At 45.0% G+C, this 18,429-nt stretch overlaps 2 protein-coding genes across 3 annotated transcripts in view; one reads left to right on the forward strand and one right to left on the reverse strand.

The window, feature by feature from the left end:
- Window positions 1–992, reverse strand: part of gpr137c (G protein-coupled receptor 137c) — a 43,124-nt gene extending 42,132 nt beyond the window's left edge. For both annotated transcript variants that reach the window (XM_072489745.1, XM_072489744.1), the window contains exon 1: window positions 528–992. In XM_072489745.1, coding sequence (XP_072345846.1) covers window positions 528–869 — 342 coding nt within the window. In that variant the 5' untranslated portion in view covers window positions 870–992. The remainder of the gene's footprint in view (window positions 1–527) is intronic.
- A 264-nt stretch (window positions 993–1,256) lies between these two features.
- The window catches only part of txndc16 (thioredoxin domain containing 16), a 241,426-nt gene continuing 224,253 nt past the window's right edge, over window positions 1,257–18,429 (forward strand). Inside the window, exons 1-3 of the mRNA XM_072489743.1 lie at window positions 1,257–1,302; window positions 3,841–4,074; window positions 17,871–17,953. Of these exons, the coding sequence (XP_072345844.1) occupies window positions 3,918–4,074; window positions 17,871–17,953 (240 nt within the window). The 5' untranslated portion in view covers window positions 1,257–1,302; window positions 3,841–3,917. The remainder of the gene's footprint in view (window positions 1,303–3,840; window positions 4,075–17,870; window positions 17,954–18,429) is intronic.

Consider the following 18,429-nt stretch of genomic DNA (forward strand, 5'->3'; position numbering starts at 1 on the left):
CAACGGAAGAAAATCTGTTGTAACCAAGATTTCAGAATAAGGGATACTTAAAAAAAAAAGACATTTCATTTCCAAGCGCAGTTCAGAGAGGCAGAGGGCCGTCAAACCAGTTAAGGTAATTACCCCAAACCGGAATGACATGGTTTCCCCATTTTACTCGTTGCTGTCAATACAACGGTTCACATTGAGCAGATTTACCCGGGCAAGGTAACTCTTTCAAAAGTATATCACCACCCTCTCTCTCTCAGATCCAAGGTACTCACTTTTAGTGGTAAATCACATCAGTCTGGTGGAATGGATACAGCAGGAGAAACATGTTACAGGCGCCTCGCATCTCAGAAGGAGACGGGCTGTAATTTGGATTCACACAAAAAAGACAAAAACAGTTTCGTACATAGGACCACTTTGCCTGGTGTTTCTGCGGTCTCTTGCAAACCTACTGCCTGTTCCATTACACATTAAATACAAAGCGAAATCAGCACCCAAATGAATTTATTTTTGCTTTGACCCCCTCCCCCCATACATACCTGTGCAAAATAAAGGTTTAGTAGACACAGCGTGAAGAACTGCAAGCACACAGGGAAACAATACAACAGCCAGTAAGGGAAAGGCTCCAGCCGATTAGCCTGGACACAATTTTTAAAGTAAAAAGAAAAGAGCGTAGTCCTCAGGCCTGCCCAGAACAGACAGAGAAACAAAAACACCGTTTGGTAGCTGAAGCGCTTGTGCTTATAGTGCAAGACCAGCCAGAGCTGCAGGTAAACGAAGAGGAAGAGCAGGGAGTACAGAGCGGTGTAAACCACAGTCAAGCCCAGCTCCACTGAGGGGGGCACTGCAGCCTGGATCGGCTTGTCCGGAGCCGCCGTCATTGCCGCCGGGCTCACGTTTTGTTATGTTGTCCTTCTCCTCGCAACTGGTCCTGAGCCCGAGCTGTGCGCAGGTTACTGCAGCCGCTTGCTCAGCTCCTCTCGCAGCAGCAGCAAACACCCTCCCCCCACCTACCTCCAGGGAAAAAAACAATCAGCAGTTTGTCCCGCCCCCTACCCGGCCGCTCATTGGCAGAGCTCCGACAGCCTTCCCCCGTGTCAATCATTGGGACGGCAGATGGGGATTGGGAGGGGCGCTTGCGCGGCCGAGAGCACCACGTCAACCGAATTGGATTGACATCCCGATTAGCCAATGGACGGAAGGCGTTGCACCCAACGGCCATGAACGTACCAGTCAGCGAAAGGCCCGGGGGCGGGGATTCAATTAGCCGAAGGTAGTGAGCAGCGCAGTCGGACTTGAGCTGCGACGGGAAGGGTGAGTGTGGCTTGTGTAGAGAATTACTGTACTCCTGCCATCTATTGAAGACTCCCTTCACGAAGTGGTTAGCGCTGCTGCTTCACGCCGCCAGCCCGGGTTCGATTCCGGTCTTGGGTGAAGTTTGCACATATTCCCCGGTGGCTGTGTGGGCTTTCTCCCACAGTCCAAAATTATGGAATGGCCATGTTAACATTGCCACTTAGTGTCCAAAGATGTGCAGGTTAAGTGGATTGGCCATGTTAACATTGCCCCTTGGTGTCCAAAGATGTGCAGGTTAGGTGGATTGGCCATGTTAACATTACCACTTAGTGCCCAAAGATGTTCAGGTTAGGTGGAGTGGCCGCGTTAACATTGCCCCTTAGTGTCCAAAGATGTGCAGGTTAGGTGGATTGGCCATGTTAACATTGCCACTTAGTGTCCAAAGATGCAGGTTATGTGTGGGGGGAGGGGTGCTCTAAGTAGGGTGCTCTTTTGGAGATAAAGCAAATTACCGCAGATGCTGGAATCTGAAAACAGAAACTGCTGGACAGTCTTAGCAGGTCTGACAGCATCTGTGATGAGAGAAGGGAGCTAACGTTTTGAGTCTGGATGCCTCTTTGTCAAAGCTCTTTTGAATGGTTGGTGCAGAGTCGATGGGCTAATTGGTCTCCTGCACTCTTGGGTTTAATGAATTGATCATATTTTGCATGGTGTTGTACAGTAAATGGAATGTGTTGAAATGAATGAAAGCTAGTGACATGAAACAAACCTGTTGGACTTTAACCTGGTGTTCTAAGACTTTGGAATGTGTTGAGCCCAGGCTGCCTTTATTCCTGCAGCAAATCGATTAATCTCTATTATTTACAGGAAAAACAAACCACTAAACCACCTTGGAACATGTTTATTCATACTTCCAAATATATGCAGATCTTGCAGCTTCTGTTAGAATCTGTCTAAGCAGGCTTTTTCTATTCATGCCACATCATCAAAATGGCTTAATCAAAGTCACAACAGATGCCCTCTGATTATGACTGGATTATTCTACGATCTCCCTTCAACATTTGTTGTTCAGCTGTGGAACTGCCTTCACATGGTTTTTATTCTTAGCATCTGTATGCCTGAGTCATTATCTCAGGAGTTGCCCAAGGCTATGTTGCTTCAAGCCAATAGGATTTTCAGAGGTGGGATCAGTTTCCAAATGTATATTCATGACATCCAGGTCTGCCTCACCACCAACTGCCCAGACCCTTCCCTTTAGGGAGTCGACCCTTGATGTGCTATTGTTAGCAATAAGTGGACTAGTTTTCCTTGTAAATTTTGTGCTCCTGATGCTTTAATGCTATTTTTTTTTAAACAAACCATTTTAATGAGGTATTTTTGGCATAACAAACAACCACAGTACAAAAACAATAGAGTACAAAGAACAGTAGTCAAAAAGCAACCGCCGACCTCTGTCCCTTCAAGGCCCGCCTATTTAACCCCCTACTCTATACTCCCCTAACCCCCCCTTCCCACCCTCTTACCCCCCCCCCCACTGATGATTAATTCTCCGCGAAGAAGTCAATGAATGGTTGCTAAGTCAATGAATGGTGAACCCTGACACTGACCCTCTCCAGGCGAACTTGATCTTTTCCAGACCGAGAAAGCTCGCCTGGCTTAACCAGGCCTCTCACTTCGGAGGCCTAGACTCCCTCCAAGCCAGTAATATCTGTCGCCGGGCTACCAAGGAGGAAAAGGCCAGAACATCTGCCTCTATCCTCGTGAACACCCGGGTCTTCCAACACCCCAAAAATCGCTACCCCTGGACTTATTTCCACCCTTGTCTTCAATACCCTGGACATGACATCCGTGAACCCCTGCCAATATCCCCTAAGTTTTGGGCATGCCCAGAACATGTGAACATGGTTTGCTGGTCCACCCGCACACCTTACACTTGTCTTCCACCCCATAAAATCTCCTCATCCGGACCACTGTCATGTGGGCCCGGTGGACCACCTTAAATTGGATCAAGCCGAGCCTTGCGCATGTAGCGGTCGCATTGACTCTGCTCAACACCTCCGCCCATAGGCCGTCTTCCATCTCACCACCCAGTTCCTCCTCCCACTTACGCTTCAGCTCCTCTATATGCGTCTCCTCCGCCCCCATTAATTCCTTGTAGATGTCCGAGATGCTCCCCTCCCCCACCTGTCCCCTAGACACTACCCTATCTTGAGTCCCTCTTAGTGGCAGGAGTGGTAAAGATGATACCTGCCTGTGCAGAAAGTCCCGCACCTGTAAATATCTGAAATCATTCCCTGCCAGCCCAAACTTCTCCTCCAGCGCCCTTAAGCTAGGGAATCTCCCTTCCAGAAACGGGTCCCCCATCTTCTCATTTCCTGCCCTTTGCCATACTTGAAATCCCCCATCTAAGCTCCCTGGACATTAATGCTATTTTAACATGTAATGGGTTCTGTTAGACATATATATGGGACTGTCAACATCATGATGGGTTATGGGGAATTGAATATGATTTGTGGAATATGTCTTGCTTATTACTGCAAATTTTTCTTTTTCCAGATTTAACAGTACTGTTGAAGAATTCATTCATTTTGAGCAATTTTTGGGATCAGAACTGCCTTTATTCATCTGCTAAAATGGGCCATTGGCATTCCTGCCTTTGCTTAATTTTATTATATGCTGGTTATTTTAATGCCGTTGGTGGGATGAAGACATTACGCACCTTAAATCAGCAACATTTTATCAATATTCTACAGTCAGGAAAAGCTTCTCTAATATACTTCAAAAGAACAAGTAAGTATTCACAATCTTGGGGAATATTTGAAACCGAATGCTGGATTAAAAAGTAAAACTTTGCACATTTTGTATTCATCCAATAAATACAATATAAGGCGGCATGTGGCACAGTGGATAGCACTGGGACTGCGGCACTGAGGACCCGGGTTCGAATCCCGGCCCTGGGTTCGAATCCCGGCCCTGGGTCACTGTCCGTGTGGAGTTTGCACATTCTCCCCATGTCTGCGTGGGTTTCACCCCCACAACCCAAAGATGTGCAGGTTAGGTGGATTGGCCACGCTAAATTGCCCCTTAATTAGGGCAGCATGGTAGCATTGTGGATAGCACAATTGCTTCACAGCTCCAGGGTCCCAGGTTCAATTCTGGCTTGGGTCACTGTCTGTGCGGAGTCTGCACATCCTCCCTGTGTATGTGTGGGTTTCCTCCGCGTGCTCCGGTTTCCTCCCACAGTCCAAAGATGTGCAAGTTAGGTGGTTTGGCCATGATAAATTGCCCTTAGTGTCCAAAATTGCCCTTAGTGTTGGGTGGGGTTACTGGGTTATGGGGATAGGGTGGAGGTGTTGACCTTGGGTAGGGTGCTCTTTCCAAGAGCCGGTGCAGACTCAATGGGCTGAATGGCCTCCTTCTGCATTGTAAGTTCTATGAAATTGGAAAAAATATATAATTGGGCACACTAAATTTATAAAAAATAAATAAATACAATATACTTAGAAATTCATTTTGCTTGTTTTGGGCATACCGGTTAATTCTGTTCATCTTGGTTTGATCCAAGTTAGATCTTTGCTGATTGTCACTGAGATTATATAGTATCTTACTGCTCATGAATCTGAACTACTTGCTACTAAATTAATAACTAATAGTTTCATGCAGAGGCCAGTGTGCCATTTCATAGTGTAGGAATAAGAAATGGCACAGTGTCACTGGTACAGTATGGGTACTTCTCCAAGAATGGATTTAAAGATCATTGTTGAGATCATATATTGGGAGGTTTGCTCTGCATCTTAATTGCATTGTACCTGATTTGTGACGTTTGTTTCTGAAACATAAAAATAATAAGTCGAAAAATGCACTGAAGCCTAACCTTGGAGAGCATGAATCAAATTCAGCTTTGCAAAAATAGCTTAATCAATCTTACTTATTTTTATCTTTAAATTCACTTTGAGATCCAGAAAAATGTACAAACTTTGTTTTGCCCCTTGACTTGACAGTAATGACCACGTGAAAAGAATTGATGTGGGTTCTAATTTGAGTTTTCCTTTAGAATTATCCAGCCTAATTTTAATGTTCATTTCAGTTTTATTTCAACAATTATTCAACACTGAAATAATCTGGTTATTATACATGTTGTGATAAACATCATTCCGTTATCCAACACGTGTAGACAATAATTTTTTAAATTTCCCTTTTCCTGTACCTACTTTGTTTTAGCTCAATTGTTGCACTCTCACCTCTGAGTCAGAAGACTGTTTGACCACGTACATAATTTGGGCTGATATTTCAATATAGGACTGAGGGTATGCTGCATTGTCAGAGATACTGACTTTTGAATGAGACATTAAACTGAGGTCCTGTGTATCCATTCACGCAACATGTAAGAGCCCCTGTCACTATTTGAACATAAGAACATAAGAGCTGGGAGCAGCATTAGGCCACCTGGCCCCTCGAGCCTGCTCTGCCATTCAACAAGATCATAGCTGATATTTTTGTGGACTCAGCTCCACTTACCCACCCGCTCACCATAACCCTTAATTCCTTTACTGTTCAAAAATCTATCTATCTTTGCATTAAAAACATGAACAAAGTAGCCTCAACTGCTTCACCAGGAAGGGAATTCCACAGATTCATGACCCTTTGGGTGAAGAAGTTCCTCCTCAACTCTTTCCAAAATCTGCTCCCCCTTATTTTTAGGCTATGCCCCCTAGTTCTATTTTCACCCGCCAGTGGAAACAATTTCCCTGCTTCTATCTTATCTATTCGCTTCATTTTATATGTTTCTATAAGATCCCTACGCTCATTCTTCTTAATTCCAAATATTATAGTCCATTTTAAAATTCTCATCCTGTGTTCAAATCCATCCCATGTGGCCATGTCCCTCCCTATCTCTGTAACCTCTCAGCCTTACCCCCTCCAAAGTAGCTTCGCTCCTTCAACTCTGGGCATTGTGCATCAATGGTGATCATGCTTTCGGCTGCCGATGCGCATATATCCGGAATTCTCTCCCTAAATATCTTCACGCTTTACTTCACTTTCCTCCTTTAAAGCATCCCTTAAAACCTACCATTTTGATAAAGCTTTTGGTCATTTAACCTAAAATTTCCTTATGTGGCTCAGTGTCAGACTTTGTTTTATAATGTCTCTGTGAAGCACATTGGAATTGTTAACTATTTTAGGGGTGCTACATTGTTATCTTAGCGAATAATTGTCTAGCATTCAGCACCAGTTAAAGAGATTATTTGGTCATTCATCTCATTGCAGTTGTGTGGCTTTTCATACATATTAGTTGTCACTGATTATTACCATATTACTAATAAGTACTTTTCTGTGGGATATTCTGAGACCATGAAAGGCTCCAAATTAATGCAAGTTTATTTGTTTCTTCATCCCCTTTTTGGAAATGACAAAAATTCATTTGCAAATTAAACAGATGGAACATGAGAAAGAATTAAAGCGGCTGGCATACGAGAGTGAGAGTGAGGAAAGAGAAAGAGAGAGAGAGAGAGGAAAAAGAAAGAGAGAGAGAGAGGAAAAAGAAAGAGAAAGAGAGAGAGAGGAAAAAGAAAGAGAGAGAGAGAGAGGAAAAAGAAAAGGAGAGAGAAGAAAGGACAAAAGAAAGAATAGCCTTAGCAGAACAAAAAGAAAAAGAAAGGGAGATACAGATCAGGGAAAAAGATAAAGAGAGGGAGTTTGAACTTCAGAAAATGGCCATGAAACATGACAATCAGTTAAAATTGGCAGACGTAAAGGGAAATATACAGTTGGATGATAGTGATGAGGATAGTGAGAAAGAGCGGCATAGTCGAAGGCTTGGTGGGAATCTATTTGAATATGTCCAAGCATTGCCAAAGTTTGACGAGAAGGAAGTGGAAGCCTCTTTTATTTCATTTGAGAAGGTAGCTAAACAAATGAAATGGCCACAGGACATGTGGGTGTTACTGATTCAAACAAAGCTGGTAGGTAGAGCTGGTGAAGTGTTTGCATCACTACCGGAGGAGGTATCTGGAACGTATGAGGAGGTGAAGAAATCCATCTTAGGTGCATATGAGCTAGTGCCTGAAGCTTACAGACAAAGGTTTAGAAATTTAAGGAAAGAATTTGGTCAAACATACATGGAGTTTGAAAGGCTCAAACAGAGTAATTTTGATAGGTGGATAAGGGCTTTGAAAATAGACCAAACGTAAGAAGCTCTCGGAGAAATTATACTTTTGGAGGACTTTTAACAATTCAATCCCTGATGTAGTGAGAACTCATGTGGAAGAGCAGAGGGTTAAAGCTGCGAGATTAGCAGCGGAAATGGCAGATGATTATGAATTAGTTCATAAATCAAAGATTGGTTTCCGACATCAGTTTCAGCCTGTGAGGGATAGAAACTGGGGACATGAGAAATACTCAAATGGTAAAGGTAAAGGTGATCTGATGGGAGACAATAATGAGAGTGTACATCAGATTAAAAAAGAAATCCAGGAGGGTGGAAAAGAAATGAATAGTTTCAAATGTTTTCACTGTAATAAACTAGGCCATGTAAAGTCACAGTGTTGGTGGTTGAAGAAAAGCACTGGGAAGGCTGATGTGGTAAAACAGGATAAGACAGTGGGGTTTGTTAGAGTGGTAAAGGAAGGCCCAAGGGAAGCAAAGGAGGTGCAAACGATTGTACAGCCTGTTCAAGAAGTAATTGTTAAGAAGGTGCCAGATGTCTTTAAAGAATTTACTTGTGTGGGTAAAGTTTACTCGTGTATCAGGGGGAGCAGGTAAAGAAGTCACAATTTTAAGAGATACAGGGGCTAGTCAATCTTTAATGGTAAGAGATGAGGAATTATGTAGGTTGGGAAGAATGTTGCCAGAAAAGGTGGTGATATGTGGAATTCAGGATGAGAGGACTAGCGTTCCACTATATAAGGTAAGGTTGGAAAGTCCAGTGAAGAGTGGAAAGTGGTAGTAGGAGTAATAGATAAACTATCTTGTCCAGGAATACAGTTTATCTTGGGTAATGATATAGCTGGATCGCAGGTGGGAGTGATGCCTACTGTGGTTGATAAGCCAGTGGAAAATCAGTCAACTGAAGGGTTGAAGGACGAATATCCTGGGATTTTTCCAGATTGTGTAGTAACAAGGTCACAAAGTCACAGGTTAAGACAAGAGGAGAAATCAAAGAGTGAAGATGAAGTTGAAGTGCAATTATCAGAAACGATTTTTGATCAGGTGGTTGAAAAAGAACAAGAACAGGTGGAGGATGAGGCGGATATTTTTAGTTCAGGAAGATTGGCGGAGTTACAACAGAAAGATGTAGAAATAAAACGGATATATCAGAAAGCATATATGGAAGAGGAATCTGAGAGTATACCAGAATGTTATTACCATAAAAATGATGTCTTGATGAGAAAATAGAGACCTGTACATATGCAGGCGGATGAAAAGTGTGCAGAAGTTCATCAAGTAGTATTGCCGGTAGGGTATAGAAAAGAGGTGTTGCGAGTTGCACATGAGGTACCAGTGGGAGGTCATTTGGGAATAAGGAAAACTCAAGCTAAAACCCAGAAACATTTTTATTGGCCTGGACTACATAAAGATGTAGTTCAATTTGTCAATCATGCCACACATGTCAAGTGATAGGGAAACCTCAAGCAGTGATAAAACCAGCACCCTTAATACCCATTCCAGCATTTGAGGAACATTTTACAAGGGTCCTAATCAATTGTGTAGGACCGCTTCCTAAAACAAAAAGTGGGAATCAATATCTTTTAACTGTAATGGATGTGTCTACTAGGTTTCCAGAGGACATTCCAGTATGTAATATTACAGCTAAAAGGATTGTGGAGGAGTTACTTAAATTCTTTACTCGATATGGACTACCCACAGAAATTCAATCGGATCAAGGATTCAATTTTACTTCAAAGTTATTCAAAGAAGTTATGGATAGCTGAAGAATAAAACAATTTAAATCAACTGCGTACCATCCAGAATCGCAGGGAGTGTTAGAAAGGTGGCATCAGACATTAAAGACAATGTTGAGGGTGTATTGTCAAGATTTTCCAGAGGATTGGGATAAAGGAATCCCATTCGTATTGTTTGCAATTAGGGATGCATCTAATGAGTCTACCAAATTTAGTCCTTTTGAACTAATTTTTGGTCATGAGGTAAGAGGACCACTTAAATTGATTAAGGAAAAATTAGTGGGTGAGAAATCGGAAATTACACTATTGGATTACGTGTCAAATTTTAGGGAACAATTAAATAGAGCAGGTGAATTGGCTAGACAACATTTGAAAGTTGCACAAAATGTGATGAAACGGGTAGCGGCCAAGAAATCCAAAGTTCATAGTTTTGCCAGTGGGGATAAAGTTTTAGTGTTGTTACTAGTGGTAGGGGCGCCTTTAAAAGCTAGGTTTTGTGGACCGTATCAGATTGAAAGGAAATTAAATGAGGTGAATTATGTGTAAAAACATCAGCTAGAAGGAAGACTCACCGAGTGTGTCATGTGAATATGCTTAAAAGGTACTTTGAAAGGGAAGAAGAGAAAAAGGAGGTTTTAATGATTCTAACTCAAAGTGATGAACCAAATCCAGATGACTGTGAATTTGACATACCTCAAATTAAATTGGAAAATGAGGATGTTCTTAAAAATTGGGATGAATTGTTAAGTTACCTTCCAGAGGAAAAACAAACTGACCTGAAAAGAGTTATTGATATCACATGGGCCAGTTTGTAGAGATAAATTGTTAAGTACTAAAATGGCTATACAGGATGTAGATGTGGGAAATGGTGTTCCTATCAAACAACATCCACAAAGACGTAATCCTTTAAAATTGGCACAGGTTAACAGAGAGATTGAGAGTATGCTGAAGAATGGCATAATTGAACTGGGTTGCAGCCAATGGAGCTCACCCATAGTGATGGTACCTAAACCAGATGGTACCCAACGGTTGTGTGTGGACTATCGAAAGGTGAATGCAGTTACAAGAACGGACTCTTATCCTATTCCACATTTGAAGTATTGCATTGAGAAATTGGGACAACCTGCTTTTATTTTCAACTTCCGGACATGGAAAGAACATTTAAACCATCGTATGGAGTTCTTCGATCGACTTCAGGTGGTGGGTTTGGTGATGAACCTAGCCGAAAGTGAATTTGGAGAAGCCCGAATCACTTTCCTTGAAGAGTTTCAGATACCCTCAAGACGAAGGGAGGCAATGCGATCTCTTAACATGAATGAATTTGATCGAACCTTTGTGCAAAAGTTTTGTGGCGTGTTTACTCCACTGATGGGCTTGCTAAAGAAACATCAAAAATTTCAAGGGACAGCAGACTTTCAACAGGCATTTGACTGCCTGAAAGCTGTGATCACCAATGCTCCTGTATTGGAGAATTGCAAGGGACTCTGTGGTCAGATTGAACTAAATTATCTGATTCTTTTTTTTTTTAATAAATATTTTATTGAAAATTTTTGGTCAACCAACACAGTACATTGTGCATCCTTTACACAATATTATAACAACACAAATAACAATGAACTATTTTATAAACAAAAAATTAATAAATAACAAAAATGAAAACTAACCCTAATTGGCAACTGCCTTATCACAAGTAACACACTCCAAAAATATAATTTAACAGTCCAATATATAATTATCTGTCGCAACGACCTATACATATTATACAGTATATATTAACAACCCTGAGAGTCCTTCTGGTTCCTCCTCCTCCCCCCCCCCCCCCCCCCCCCCCCCCCCACCCGATCCTGGGCTGCTGCTGCTGCCTTCTTTTTTCCATTCCATCTATCTTTCTGAGAGGTATTCGACGAACGGTTGCCACCGCCTGGTGAACCCTTGAGCCGACCCCCTTAGAACGAACTTAATCCGCTCTAGCTTTATAAACCCTGCCATGTCATTTATCCAGGTCTCCACCCCCGGGGGCTTGGCTTCTTTCCACATTAGCAATATCCTGCGCCGGGCTACTAGGGACACAAAGGCCAAAACATCGGCCTCTCTCGCCTCCTGCACTCCCGGCTCTTGTGCAACCCCAAATATAGCCAACCCCCAGCTTGGTTCGACCCGGACCCCCACTACTTTTGAAAGCACCTTTGTCACCCCCATCCAAAACCCCTGTAGTGCCGGGCATGACCAAAACATATGGGTATGATTCGCTGGGCTTCTCGAGTACCTCGCACACCTATCCTCCACCCCAAAAAATTTACTGAGCCGTGCTCCAGTCATATGCCTTAAACTTAAAACTTAAACTTAAAATACCTTAAACTGAATCAGGCTTAGCCTGGCACACGAGGACGACGAGTTTACCCTGCTTAGGGCATCTGCCCACAGCCCCTCCTCGATCTCCTCCCCCAGCTCTTCTTCCCATTTCCCTTTTAGTTCATCTACCATAGTCTCCCCTTCGTCCCTCATTTCCCAAAGATATATCTGACACCTTACCATCCCCCACCCATGTCTTTGAGATCACTCTGTCCTGCACCTCTTGTGTCAGGAGCTGCGGGAATTCCCTCACCTGTTGCCTCGCAAAAGCCCTCAGTTGCATATACCTGAATGCATTCCCTTGGGGCAACCCATATTTCTCGGTCAGCGCTCCCAGACTCGCGAACTTCCCATCCACAAACAGATCTTTCAGTTGCGTTATTCCTGCTCTTTGCCACATTCCATATCCCCCATCCATTCCCCCTGGGGCAAACCTATGGCTGTTTCTTATCGGGGACCCCCCCAAGGCTCCAGTCTTTCCCCGATGCCGTCTCCACTGTCCCAAAATCTTCAGTGTAGCCACCACCACCAGGCTTGTGGTGTAGTTCCTCGGTGAGAACGGCAATGGGCCTGTCACCATAGCCTGTAGGCTACTCCCCCTACAGGACGCCCTCTCTAATCTCTTCCACGCCGCTCCCTCCTCCTCTCCCATCCACTTACTCACCATTGAAATATTATCGGCCCAATAATACTCACTTAGGCTCGGTAGTGCCAGCCCCCCCCTATCCCTGCTACGCTGTAAGAATCCCTTCCTCACTCTCGGGGTCTTCCCGGCCCACACAAAACCCATGATGTCCTTTTCAATCCTTTTAAAAAAAGCCTTCGTGATCACCACCGGGAGGCACTGAAACACAAAGAGGAATCTCGGGAGGACCACCATCTTAACCGCCTGCACCCTCCCTGCCAGTGACAGGGATACCATATCCCATCTCTTGAAATCCTCCTCCATTTGTTCCACCAACCGCGTTAAATTTAACCTATGCAATGTGCCCCAATTCTTGGCTATCTGGATCCCCAGGTAACGAAAGTCCCTTGTTACCTTCCTCAACGGTAGGTCCTCTATTTCTCTACTCTGCTCCCCTGGATGCACCACAAACAACTCACTTTTCCCCATGTTCAATTTACACCCTGAAAAATCCCCAAACTCCACAAGTATCCGCATTATTTCTGGCATCCCCTCCGCCGGGTCTGCCACGTATAGTAGCAAATCGTCCGCATACAAAGATACCCGGTGTTCTTCTCCTCCTCTAAGTACTCCCCTCCACTTCTTGGAACCCCTCAACGCTATCGCCAGGGGCTCAATCGCCAGTGCAAACAATAATGGGGACAGAGGGCATCCCTGCCTTGTCCCTCTATGGAGCCGAAAATATGCAGATCCCCGTCCATTCGTGACCACGCTTGCCATCGGGGCCCTATACAACAGCTGCACCCATCTAACATACCCCTCTCCAAAACCAAATCTCCTCAACACCTCCCACAAATAATCCCACTCCACTCTATCAAATGCTTTCTCGGCATCCATCGCCACTACTATCTCCATTTCCCCCTCTGGCGGGGCCATCATCATTACCCCGAACAGCCTCCGTATATTCTTGTTCAGCTGTCTCCCCTTCACAAACCCAGTTTGGTCCTCGTGGACCACCCCCGGGACACATTCCTCTATTCTCATTGCCATTACCTTGGCCAGGATCTTGGCATCTACATTTAGGAGGGAAATAGGTCTATAGGACCCGCATTGTAGCGGGTCCTTTTCCTTCTTTAAGAGAAGCGATATTGTTGCTTCAGACATAGTCGGGGGCAGTTGTCCCCTTTCCTTTGCCTCATTAAAGGTCCTCGTCGATACCGGGGCGAGCAAGTCCACATATTTTCTATAGAATTCGACTGGGAATCCATCCGGTCCCGGGGCCTTTCCCGCCTGCATGCTCCTAATTCCTTTCACCACTTCTTCTACCTCGATCTGTGCTCCCAGTCCCACCCTTTCCTGCTCTTCCACCTTGGGAAATTCCAGCCGATCCAAAAAGCCCATCATTCTCTCCCTCCCATCCGGGGGTTGAGCTTCATATAATTTTTTATAAAATGTCCTGAACACTCCATTCACTCTCTCCGCCTCCCGCTCCATCTCTCCTTCCTCATCCCTCACTCCCCCTATTTCCCTCGCTGCTCCCCTTTTCCTCAATTGGTGTGCCAGCAACCTGCTCGCCTTCTCCCCATATTCGTACTGTACACCCTGTGCCTTCCTCCATTGTGCCTCTGCAGTGCCCGTAGTCAGCAAGTCAAATTCTACATGTAGCCTTTGCCTTTCCCTGTACAGTCCCTCCTCTGGTGCTTCCGCATATTGTCTGTCCACCCTCAAAAGTTCTTGCAGCAACCGCTCCCGTTCCTTACTCTCCTGCTTCCCTTTATGTGCCCTTATTGATATCAGCTCCCCTCTAACCACCGCCTTCAACGCCTCCCAGACCACTCCCACCTGGACCTCCCCATTATCATTGAATTCCAAGTACTTTTCAATGCACCCCCTCACCCTTAGACACACCCCCTCATCTGCCATTAGTCCCATGTCCATTCTCCAGGGTGGGCGCCCTCCTGTTTCCTCCCCTATCTCCAGGTCTACCCAGTGTGGAGCGTGATCCGAAATGGCTATAGCCGTATACTCCGTTCCCCTCACCTTCGGGATCAACGCCCTTCCCAGCACAAAAAAGTCTATTCGCGAGTAGACTTGATGGACAAAGGAGAAAAATGAGAACTCCTTTCTCCTAGGTCTGCTAAATCTCCACGGGTCTACACCTCCCATCTGCTCCATAAAATCTTTAAGTACCTTGGCTGCTGCCGGCCTCCTTCCAGTCCTGGACTTCGACCTATCCAGCCCTGGTTCCAACACCGTATTAAAATCTCCCCCCATTATCAGCTTTCCCATCTCTAGGTCCGGAATGCGTCCTAGCATCCGCCTCATAAAATTGGCATAATCCCAGTTCGGGGCATATACGTTTACCAAAACCACTGTCTCCCCCTGTAGTTTGCCACTCACCATCACGTATCTGCCCCCGTTATCCGCCACTATAGTCTTTGCCTCGAACATTACCCGCTTCCCCACTAATATAGCCACCCCCCTGTTTTTCGCATCTAGCCCCGAATGGAACACCTGCCCCACCCATCCTTTGCGTAGCCTAACCTGGTCTATCAGTTTCAGGTGCGTTTCCTGTAACATAACCACATCTGCCTTAAGTTTCTTAAGGTGTGCGAGTACCCGTGCCCTCTTTATCGGCCCGTTCAGCCCTCTCACGTTCCACGTGATTAGCCGGGTTGGGGGGCCCCTTGTCGATTAGCCATCCCCTTTTTCCAGCTCCTCACCCGGTTCCCACGCAGCTGTATCTCCCCCAGGCGGTGCCCCCCCGCCCATCCCCTCCCATACCAGCTCCCCCCTCTCCCCAGCAGCAGCAACCCAGTAATTCCCCCCTCCCACCCCCCCCCCTGCTAGATCCCCCGCTAGCGTAATTACTCCCCCCATGTTGCTCCCAGAAGTCAGCAAACTCTGGCCGACCTCGGCTTCCCCCCCGTGAGCTCGGCTCGCACCGTGCGATGCCCCCTCCTTCCTGCTTCTCTATTCCCGCCATAATTATCATAGCGCGGGAACCAAGCCCGCGCTTCTCCCTTGGCCCCCGCCCCCAATGGCCAACGCCCCATCTCCTCCACCTCCCCTCCTCCCCCCATCACCACCTGTGGAAGAGAGAAAAGTTACCACATCGCAGGATTAGTACATAAAACTCCTCTTTCCCCCCTTTTTAACCCCCCTCTTCGCCCCCCACATTCGCCCCACCACTTTGTTCAAACGTTCTTTTTAATAACCCGCTCATTCCAGTTTTTCTTCCACAATAAAAGTCCACGCTTCATCCGCCGTCTCAAAGTAGTGGTGCCTCCCTCGATATGTGACCCACAGTCTTGCCGGTTGCAGCATTCCAAATTTTATCTTTTTATGAAGCACCGCCTTGGCCCGATTAAAGCTCGCCCTCCTTCTCGCCACCTCCGCACTCCAGTCTTGATAAACGCGGATCACCGCGTTCTCCCATTTACTGCTCCGAGTTTCCTTCGCCCATCTAAGGACCATTTCTCTATCCTTAAAACGGAGGAATCTCACCACTATGGCTCTGGGAATTTCTCCTGCTCTCGGTCCTCGCGCCATCACTCGGTATGCTCCCTCCACCTCCAACGGACCCGCCGGGGCCTCCGCTCCCATTAACGAGTGCAGCATCGTGCTCACATATGCCCCGACGTCCGCTCCCTCTGCACCTTCAGGAAGACCAAGAATCCTCAGGTTGTTCCTCCTTGCGTTGTTCTCCAGTGCCTCCAACCTTTCCACACATCGTTTCTGATGTGCCTCATGCGTCTCCGTCTTCACCACCAGGCCCTGTATGTCGTCCTCATCCTCGGCTGCCTTTGCCTTCACGACCCAAGCTCCCGCTCCTGGGTCTTTTGTTCCTCCTTTAGCCCTTCGATCGCCTGTAGTATCGGGGCCAACAGCTCTTTCTTCATTTCCTTTTTGAGCTCTTCCACACAGCATTTCAAGAACTCTTGTTGTTCAGGGCCCCATGTTAAACTGCCACATTCCGACGCCATCTTGGTTTTTGCTTGCCTTCCTTGCCGCTGTTCTAAAGGATCCACTGCAATCCGGCCAATTTCTCCTCCTTTTTTCATCCGTACCCAGGGGGGATTCCCTTCTGGTTTACCGCACAGTGTTTTTAGCCGTCAAAATTGCCGTTGGGGCTCCTATCAAGAGCCCAAAAGTCCGTTTCACCGGGAGCTGCCGAAACGTGCGACTCAGCTGGTCATCGCCGCACCCGGAAGTCTAAATTATCTGATTCTTAAGAGAAATGCCGAGGAGTAGAGGAATGGATGGATCGTGCAGAGACTGTGTTCAAAGAGACTGTCAATCGAGAAGGATTTCGGTTGGAGGACGAAGAGCAAAGAAAAATGGACTATATTATTTTACCTGTTTGTGTGTTTCCTTTAAATGAAAATGTATATTTACTGTGTGTATTTCTTATTGGATAGTGCAAAAGTGAAAAATGAAACCATCTTGAAGTTGATGTTTTTTTTTTTTTCTTGGGGTGGGGGGAAGGTTTCATGTGAGAGTACCTTTAAGACATGGATATTTAAGCAATGTACCTTTAAGAAAACAGTGATGTCAGAGAGTGGGTGGAGCTGAGGTCAGGTCAGCCATTTGCAGTTTTGTTTCAGTTTTGAAAAGAGCGGGTGTGTGTCTGTGTTTTGCAGTGAGCTGGATCTCTGCCATGAAAGACTATCTCTGGAGCATTTGGGTGATTTAAACTTATAATAGTAAAACCTTTAACCTGATGTGATTGTGTTTAAAGGTGTTAAGTCTCTTGGAAGTTTGAAGGAACATTTTAAGGAATAATTTACTGTTGGAATATTTTCTGAGTTATCTTTGAAGTAAGGGGTGTTAAGAGATCCAATGTTTATTTAAGATGTTAAGTTGAGTTCATGGAATAAACAGTGTTTTGTGTTTTAAAAACCCACGTGTCCATAATTGTAATCCCACACCTAGGGAAAAGCCGTGTGCTAGGAAAAGCCACAAATCCATTAAAGGGAGAGGTTGGTTGAACTCCATGATACATTTTAGGGTTCTGAAAACGCCTCGCCCATAACAACTTATTAAAAACAGTAACAATATTAGCTAAATTGAAATTATGTAAGGACAAGTAGGCTATTTTAAGAACAAGGCGGAATGTTAGTCTTTGTTTATCTTTGGTCTACCAAATGTTTTGTAGCAGTGATGCGCAACTTACGCTGGTGAGTAGGCCGCATGAGTGACCCTCCCTTCATCTCAATGGGTCACAAGGTTAAAATCAGGCTTGTTCACTAACCATGACTTTATTAATAAATGTACATACATTTAACACACGCTAAATATTTAATTTTGATTTGTAGACAATGCTTAATCATTTATATATTAATAGAACTATCAAGTTCAAATGGTTAAAAACAAAATAAATATTTACACTTTGGATGCAGAGGGAGTGCATGGCTCTCATAGTCAATGTTGTGTGCAATCAGCATGAACCTCACCTCACTTACCCTTTACGTGTGTGTCACTTCAGTCATACCAGTAGGGAAAAAACTGCGTGGAAGGCAATCAGCGGAATGTGGCAACCCTGCACGTGGGCAACGGTCAACAAAATGTCTCACGGATCGCATTCAGAACCAGATGGGTCACATGTGGGCCCCGATCTGCAAGTTACGCACCACTGCTCCAGAAGAACTACAAAAATAAACATTCAGTTCAAAACGCTAACAGTATTGTTTGTTTCTATGTTTCAGCCAACCCGCCAATTAGACTTTTCCTTCAACAACTAGAAAAATCTTCAGAGCCGCTCGAAGAGTATGGCATCACAGTGGCTCAGGTGAATTAAATTTCCTTCTGTGGCACATCTTTTAATTTTAAACCGTGATCTGCCATTGAGCGCCGCCTTGGCGGCTTGCATAGCAGTTTGAGATGCTGTAAATGCAAGAATGAGGGCGATGGGGAGAAAAACTCTTATCTTCTCAATTTTTCAGGAAAATCTAGCTAAATATTAATGAAAATAATAATATAAAACCATGCAAGTTGAAAAACTATCTGGTTGTTAGTGTGAGTAGTGCATTACATTGCAATCCTAATGGCTGTTCTGCATGGTTGTAGGATACTGATTCATTCATCCCATGTTGTATACTCTCAGTTTTAAAACTCAAGCATCTTGACCTATGGAGGCACTGATTAGAGGATGCTTCAAAAATGGTGGAAATGCTGGCCGAGTTGCTTTTATGCTGATCATATGGTGCCATTGCTGGCGTTTAGGATCAGCTCCCTCTAATAATAAGCAAAAGCAGAGAAGGTGCA

This window comes from Scyliorhinus torazame, chromosome 2 (assembly GCF_047496885.1).
Source record: "Scyliorhinus torazame isolate Kashiwa2021f chromosome 2, sScyTor2.1, whole genome shotgun sequence".
Taxonomy (NCBI): Eukaryota; Metazoa; Chordata; class Chondrichthyes; order Carcharhiniformes; family Scyliorhinidae; genus Scyliorhinus; species Scyliorhinus torazame.